Genomic DNA, 8,475 nt, shown 5'->3' on the forward strand with positions numbered 1-8,475 from the left:
AAGGACTTGTGTCGCTAAAGGTTCGTCGGAACGAAGTTACGGAAAATCAATTAACAAACGGAGACTTAACAACACGAACTCTAACTCCAGCACACCGTTTTTATTATAATTCGATATTGACTTATAGCCTCTTCAGGAGTTTTATCGAAAGGCGACTTACTGAGTTACAATATAATATATGCAGTGGCTATACTTACGCCAATCGTTATGCGATTTCAATGCATGTATAATCATGTGTTTTTGAACTTAGTATTTTCCAATTTGAGTCTCAATCACAATATGCTATTTCCGTAACTAACACTGATTGGTTAGTGTCTCGTGATAAACATGGCTTGTTACGAACAATCTTCATTTCGGCACAGGGTAGGCTTAACTTATTTCTTCTAACGTAGCCTAATCTTTGTTAAATATATAGTTACATAATTGTTAGTTTCATGTTTGACTCTAAACTGGGTTAGAGTGTTAAAATCGGAATGTTTATCAGGGATAAAATGGTGGAAAAATTGCGTCATGGTTGGTAATATTCCTCCTCTCTAATAATTTCACTATCTTCGCATGCGTAGCGCATATGGCACAAATATACCCACTTTGTATAATATAGACGCTATTCTAGAAATAAAGGTCATGTTATATTTATCTTATAAAATACTTATAGCTTTAACTTGTTAGGCTTGAATATCACTACATCACATTAATCAGCTAAATGCTTCCTTTAGGCCTACTGAAATGTCAAATAATAACTAGTGAATTTTTACGTGTTTATGCTAAGTTGACCGTCAGGGTATACTGATATTGAATATTTTTGTTAGGTCTATTTAGATTTCAGCAATATCATATAAACTAACTATTTTGTTGTAATTCACACCATACTTGTTAATCACCCGCCCTTATTGCTTGCCGAAGAAAAAAACAACACAGTGAAAGATTTAACCTGGCATTAGACCTCTAACGCGTTATGATCAATAGGTAAAATATGGAAACTTATATTTGAAAAACGAATGTAACAACAATAGTGATGTAAGTATGAAAACAGTAACAACAATTTAAAAAACAATCAACTTGCTGAACAGATAGCATTATGTTTTGGTGTTGTTGTATGCACGTGACTCGTTTAAGCACGTAAAACAAATATCAGAAACATACCTTGAAAGGTGCTTGGATATGTGGGATCCAGATCTTTTAGCACTAACTCCACGGCATATGGGCGCAAATACGTACTTGCTGTAAAAACACAAAAGAAATAACATAACATTCATAATGTTTACTTTACTTGATTCTGGGTAATTAACAATGTGGTTTAGCGCTGGATAATTACCACTCTTTCACAACACTGAGCATATAACACTATGCTTCAGTGTTGGTAGTTAATTTGTTCCAGTGCCAGATAATTCTATGTCCCGATGCTGGGAAGATAATATTATGTTTCATATATAATAATTATTGGTTTCCTAAGCTATATTTTGAATGTAGTAACTTGTTTGTTACCTAGACGGAGCTGTGGTCGTAATAATAACGTTAAGATCGAAAGTAACAATATAGGCTTAGAAAGTTCTTAGGATTTGTTGTCAAAGAGATTATAAATACCAGACTCGAATAAGATAGCGAGTTGTTTATAGTCGATAGGGTGAATCAGTTGGTGTGTTTTTAGTGAAGGGTTTGAATCCGTGTTAACTAACGCGTATATTGAGTTACTTTGTAGAAGTAAGTATATTTTTACGATGGTGTAATAAATTTATCGTGGCTGTAAATGTGGCCTTCAACGTACCACAAGTTTAAACTTGTAGAAACGCTAAAGGAAGAAATAAACTAATTTGTCATTGTTACGTAGACCGAAGATTGAATCTTTTTCACCAGAAAATTTAAAAGAACATGCCAACGAAAGAACAAACAATGCTACAACAATACCATGGAAAGCTAATGCCTTTTCTTGTTTTTGTGGCTGTACATTTCTTGACTTTTTGTTTTAAATAATTTTTAAGTTTTTGCTTAGGTTTATAATGATCTCTCGTCTTAATTAAGACAAATCTTTGGTAAACATACAATTTCCAACATTGACATTTACGTTTTTGATCGCTTTCTCTGCCAAATTCTGCTTGACATACATACATAAAAATGTTTTGTGTCTTGGTCTGTATATCTTTTCAAAGTTATGAGTAGAACCAGTGTTTTGCTTTCAGTGAGAAGTGAATAGTGAATGAGTATTGAGTCAGAAGAGTGTTAGTCAGTCAGTTTAGTTTAGTATTTCAATCAGAACTAATAATCGTTCAGTTATTCGATCGATTATCCGTGAAACTGAACAAGTAAGTTTATCTTTAATTATAATGCCGTTAACTGAGTGTTTTCGTTTGAACGTCATCTGTAGACTTAAGCCTACAAGTTGATACAAGTTACAACAGTGGACGAGTCTGTAGAAGCTTTAAGGAAGAAATAAAATAATTTGTTATCGCAACATGGACAGGACTTCGAATTACCGCATTGGTCCAATTATAGAGCGATCTCGAATATAAGGCGACCTCCATTTTCAAAATTCTTGGGAAAGAAAAAGTTTGGTTTTCTAACGTCCTTTTTTTTAGGTCTGCGATACGCCTTTCTTGTAGAAAGTGTATTAAGGAGTTCAGACTTTTGTTTCCACCAATGTCTCACAATGTTTTCAGTTACACCATATTTTCTAGCAGCGGTACAATTGTTCGTTTTTTCTGCCTCAAGCACTTCCATAATTTTAATATTTGCATCATAACTCCGTCGTAATCCTTTGTTAATTTGACATTTATTTGTGCCCTGTCTTTCAATGTTGTCACTAATTTTTGCACAAGGGTTGATCACTAAAATGAGACTCATAGACAACAATTATTATAAAATTTAAAACAAGCACAGTCCAAGCAATAATGCACCAGCAAAATCAATACTATAACTAAACAGCTTGCAAGTGGATTAGTTGCAAGAATTAGCGATGATCTTGAGCATACATCTGTCGCACATGCGTAGACGGATGCTATCTGGACATTCAGGAATGTGACAGGGGGAGTATGGGGGAGATGCCTGTGGTCGGCCGCGATTATAAGGGGACTATGAATTTTACAGCCTAATTATTAATTCAAAAACATCGCTTTATAATCGGGCCAATACAGTATTTTCACCAAATAATTTAGAACAAGGAAATTATTAATTTTAAGTTGTTGGAAGGTTTCCTATGCATATTTGAAACTGGCATCTGAACCTTTCAAGACATTGTGAAGACTGCGCATTCTTACCACGCTAAGAGTTATTCTATCTATTTATTAGGATAGGTTGTCATAGATACTCCACATGCGGAAGTTAAGGTTAAAAAATAAAACAACATAAAAAATTGCGAGATAATTATGTAAAGAGTGGACGAAAAGAAAATTGAGGTCAATAAAATTGATGAATTGGTTATGAAAGCTGGCGTTGATTTTTCTTTGTCTGGGATGTAAAGTAGAACTAAGCCCATATCATGGAGAGATCCTAATAAAAACCAGTTTATTGAATTCCTAGGTATATTATACACTGCACACAATATAAAACAACTAGGCTTATTCAGACACAGAGTATAGAATGATAGGAAAACTGACAGATGTGATGTTCTCTTTTAAATCGTTAACTATATGAATATAGAGCAAACCACTTGCCACGAATAAAATGAAAATACCCTTAATTTGGTAGAATATCTTATGAAACTTTCCTCAAAGAAAAAAAAATCTTTATAACTTGTTAATCAGCGAATAACCCCTGCAATTATAAAGCTTGTTTTGCGTTTTGTTATCAAGCTGTTTGGGGGATGTATTTGTTTACAGAGAAGGTAGTAAGTCATTCAAGTAAATTCATTAATGTTCTGACTTATAAAAACAGAAAACCAGGAGAGTTTCTGTATTGTTTAAGGGCCTGTCTATTTATCTATCTATATCAGTTTGTTTATCGAAAACTAAATGTCTTATCATAAGTATGGTAGTATTTATAGTAGGAATGAGCCAGATGTGCAATACAAATTAAAATCTCAAACAGGCTTCAAACAGCATGTAAACAAATCTTTATAAGCACTTTACACACACTGAGTAGCAAACAAACCAAATGCAGAGCAACAAGCCACCAAAGCACTGAAGAAAGTCGGTAGAGTAAAAACAAAAATTTCACAAAACCACAAATTTGTCAATCTGCCTTCAACTTACGCAAATCTAAATGCGTGTGATTGAATTACGCTACCTGGACTAAAAGCATTTCTCTTACTTTTACTTATAACTTTGGTAATAACAAGTAACAACAATAACCATTTTGCAACACTACCAACGAGCTAACAATACACTAGTACCCATATTCTATGATTACACGCATGCTCTGTGAGTTGCCAAGTAACAACCTGCCCTCATATCACGTGCGAGTGCACGATTGCTTATGTGCACATGCAACTTGATAAGCCTGCAGCTGTATCAGCTAAATAGAAAAATGTGGACTACGTATATTCCCTAGATCTAACCTTAGGAAACGAAGTTTTTAGTTTTATACATCTGACTTGAGGGTTCTGTGTTGGACAAAGCAATTCTATCATAACAGTCAGTGCGTAAAACGTAAGGACGAACGCTATCGCTGCCAAAGTCTGGCACGGCTTTGCCCGAGTGCTCTGGACTGAAAACAAAAATGATAAGTTGTATAATTAACCTTTGCATTGTGTTCACACTAAGTGTGACTTATTGACATCTAAGGTTGTACTTGAAACAGTACGATTGTTAAAACATGCCTTTCAAGGAAACAAAACGAGAGAAAAGGAGAAACTCTGATGTTGATAACCTTGAAAAGTTTTTGTCCCAGCGAATAGAGCATTACTGCAAGAATAGAGATAAGGTGAGAAACAGTAATGCTGAATATGTGAAACAAGCCTTAGCCATTCATCCGGATAAAGAAAAGAGTGCTACCCTGGATAGATGGAAGAAAAATATAGGAAAGATATAAACAAAGCCAGAAAATGTCGAGAGATAGCTCTAATAAAAGCTACGAGAAGGATAGGGCTAGAGCTCAGTCACTCTCGAGACTTAATACCAAGAAAAGCTACGAGAATGATAGGCCTAAAGTCCAGTCATTCTCGAGACTTAGTACCAAAAAATCTATGAGACAAGTGTAAACAATCTTAAAATAATAAAATTAGGAAATAGGAATGGGAGCACCAAAAATATGGAAATAAGGTAGGAATGAGCTGTATAACATTCTAACACTTGGTGGTTTTTGGCACGTTGCAACCTCAAAGTGGGTGTAGCCATCGTTCTGCCTGTAACAGAGTTATGGATGGTAGGTAGTAGGCTGGTGATAATTGAATGTCTTCCCTCTAGTCAGTGGTTCAACATTACTAATGAGCTCTGTATAAAGACTAGTGAGGAGGCTGTGTTAAGGAGGGGAGGGCGGGATTTCAGTGATATATATATAATATATAATGATCCTTGATCCGCCCCTGATATCTCCTAATACACAAAAAATTGGTATACAGTTATACCCTTTATAGTTCAGAATTTATTCAGCGTCTTCTGCTGCTTGTCCACGTTTAAACTTTTGCTGACCTTTCGCAATGTCACATGCTTTCTCGCGAGATTCAGTTTATTGAAACAAAATTGCCAAATGTGTTTAATGGCAAGTGTGAGTCTGGGAAAGGTATTTTTTGTAGTTTTTTTTACCATATTGTTAAATTTGATAATCACTGCAGTCTGTAGGTCATCATGGTAAAAAGGAGCATGCGCGAAAGATGTTTTCTAATCAATCACAATTTAAAGGGGGTTTATACACTCGCTCCGCCTTCTCTAAATCGGCCCCTGGTAATTCCTAATTTATTTATTTTTCCGCTAACCAATTATTCAGAGAGTCACCAAATGGTTAGGGTTCCATGTTATGTATCGGAAGGTCTAAGGTTCACGTCGTGGTGGTGCTTAACACGCTCCGAACTTTTAGTTATATGTGCGTTATAAGAGAACAGTCTATCCCGTTCTCTGGGGACCTCTGTGAATCCTGGAAGAGCCTTTGAACCCCGTAGCAGAACGCGAGTATAGTATGTGTGTTCATTTCAACACATCACCTGATAATCTCTCTCTGGTTGTATTTAAACATTAGAATTACGATATTTTGTTAAAGCCAACAAAATCCTACGAAAAAAAAACTATTTATCTTTGGTCCAAACTAATAGTGTAACTTCATAAGATCGGTCAGCAATCATCTAACTTCTAAATTCACATTTTAAGATGGAGAAGTACTTTGCGCAAATTTATAACAAACAGTAATAATACATCATCACAATAATGCACAAATGATAAGGTAATTAATAAAACATAAAAAAACGACTAGTTTCGGCAGGCCATATTTGTCATTACTAAGGTGATGTATTATTACTGTTTTAAATTGACAATAACAACGAAAGACTGGTAACTTATTTTAAAAGTACGGTGTTAATTTGTACCATATCAAGCGTAAGTTGACAATCTTAGGGAATTACAAGTTCGTTTTTCATTTTCGCATTTCACTTGTCTTCATCTTCGTCCAGAGCTTTCTTTGAGATAACATATATATATATGTCGCGAGATATAATAGTCTAACATTAAGGATGCTTCTTAGGCGCCATTTTGTTCATCGATCTTAATTACTTCGTGTCCAACAAAGCTTCAAGTGACAGGTGCAGTTTAGATACCTGTAGTAATTATCATATATATATACAGTTGAATCTGTGTCGTGGTTCATATATATATGTGTGTGTGTATATATATATATATCATGCTTAAAAGTAATGAGTCTGTTTGTTTGTTTTTGTACCATAATGTCTTTATGACATAAATATACTTCTCTGAAAATCAGAATTAATTATTTGAAAAATGACAACCGTATAAAATAGAAAGGTTATTAAGAAATTTTATTATATATGGAAAAATATGCATATAATTTTAACGGAACGTAGGGATTTTGGTTATTTGTAGAATTGCTTTAAGAAGTATCCAAAACAAAATAAATGCTACAATAAAAACTACACAAACAAGTAAAGTGATACTAGTTGGATAGATTTTTTAAACGATTTTTAACAAAAGCACAATTTGGGAGCATTGGTCAATTACTCGACCGTATTTTGACCAATTTACATGGAATATGATACAAAGATACTTTTCTATAGGTCCCACACATTGACAAACAAAAATATGGGACATGCTTATGTCTGGTCATTTTAAGGGGTGTCAAAAGGTTAAATAAACCCATAATATTAAAGGATTTGGTCAATTACTTACCCTTGTTTTTGGCAATTTATATGGGATTTAGTACAAAGATTCTCTTTGCAGGTCCCCAATAGAGATATAAACAATTTTGGAATTTTTTACTTTTGCTCAGTTTTTTGGAGGAATCACAATTTGGGATTTTTGTGAATTATTCAGAGTACTTCGTTTGGGATCTGCAAAAAGGTATCTTTGTACCAAAGTCAATGTAAGTTGGTTAACATACACATGTAAGTTGGTTAAGGGATATAGACAGTTTTCGATGTTTCTGGTGTCAACATTGTCCATGTTAGGATTGTGTGGCGGGGACACGTTGCATTCGCCCACGAATGATGGCCACTTTAATCTAAATTCAGACTTTGAAAGTTTTCAGTGTTGGACCCACGAATTTACATGCAAATTGGCACGAACATGTAAAGAATAATTTTACGTACATATATATTTCTGAAATTTGTATACTCGGACCACTAATAGGGTGTCAAGGGAGTTTGAAGTTCTCTGGAATGGCTGTACAGATATCTTGAAAACTGACCAAATATGTAACTGGTGGTAATCCAAAACAAAATTGATACAACTTGTTGGCATAGTTGTTGTTTCCCGCGAGTTTTCACGGGTGACTTACTAGTTTATTGTAGAATTTAATATGAAATTTCATATCCCATGTTAGTTATGAATATTCAGATTCTGGATTTTATTTGAACAAAAAAAAATAAAAAGAGAGAAAGAGGCAGTATTTTATCTTACATTCTTATCTGAAGCATATTGCCCTTAGCCTAATCTATCGCTACGATAACGTACCTACAGTCAAGCTCCTCTGCAACTCGTGCCAGCACTCTGGTGGTGGCAAGAAGAAACACCAAGGCTAAACCAAATCGACGCGACATCTTCTGTAGTCCTAAACGATGTAGTGGTAAAAGAAAAAGGTATAAATCTAACTACATTTATTTTTTATTTCCATTCCTCAAGCATATAAATCCGAAAAATAAAGGTTTTGATGGATATATTTTACATGATAACGAACATGTACATATTTCCAAGCTAAAGAACTATTCATTCTCAAGTAAACGTTTATACCCTATATGAACTTGGCAATAAGATTTTTTCTCCTATGATATTTAAACTATTTTGTTTTTATCATCTCTGAAGTGTCTGTTTGTCTATCTAGAATTTTCGCGCAAGACTACATAAATGTTATCTGCGCCTCTAGAAGGAAAGAAGCTAGTCAACA

General features: G+C 34.4%; 1 protein-coding gene across 1 annotated transcript in view; it reads right to left on the reverse strand.

Annotated features, from left to right (window-relative positions):
• The window catches only part of LOC111083304, a 16,873-nt gene extending 8,672 nt beyond the window's left edge, over positions 1–8,201 (reverse strand). The window contains exons 1-2 of the mRNA XM_022379739.1: positions 8,046–8,201; positions 1,144–1,221 (exon numbers count right to left, since the gene is read on the reverse strand). Coding sequence (XP_022235447.1) covers positions 1,144–1,221; positions 8,046–8,131 — 164 coding nt within the window. The 5' untranslated portion in view covers positions 8,132–8,201. The remainder of the gene's footprint in view (positions 1–1,143; positions 1,222–8,045) is intronic.
• Positions 8,202–8,475: the final 274 nt, after the last annotated feature.

Source organism: Limulus polyphemus, unplaced genomic scaffold, assembly GCF_000517525.1.
Source record: "Limulus polyphemus unplaced genomic scaffold, Limulus_polyphemus-2.1.2 Scaffold8984, whole genome shotgun sequence".
Taxonomy (NCBI): domain Eukaryota; kingdom Metazoa; phylum Arthropoda; class Merostomata; order Xiphosura; family Limulidae; genus Limulus; species Limulus polyphemus.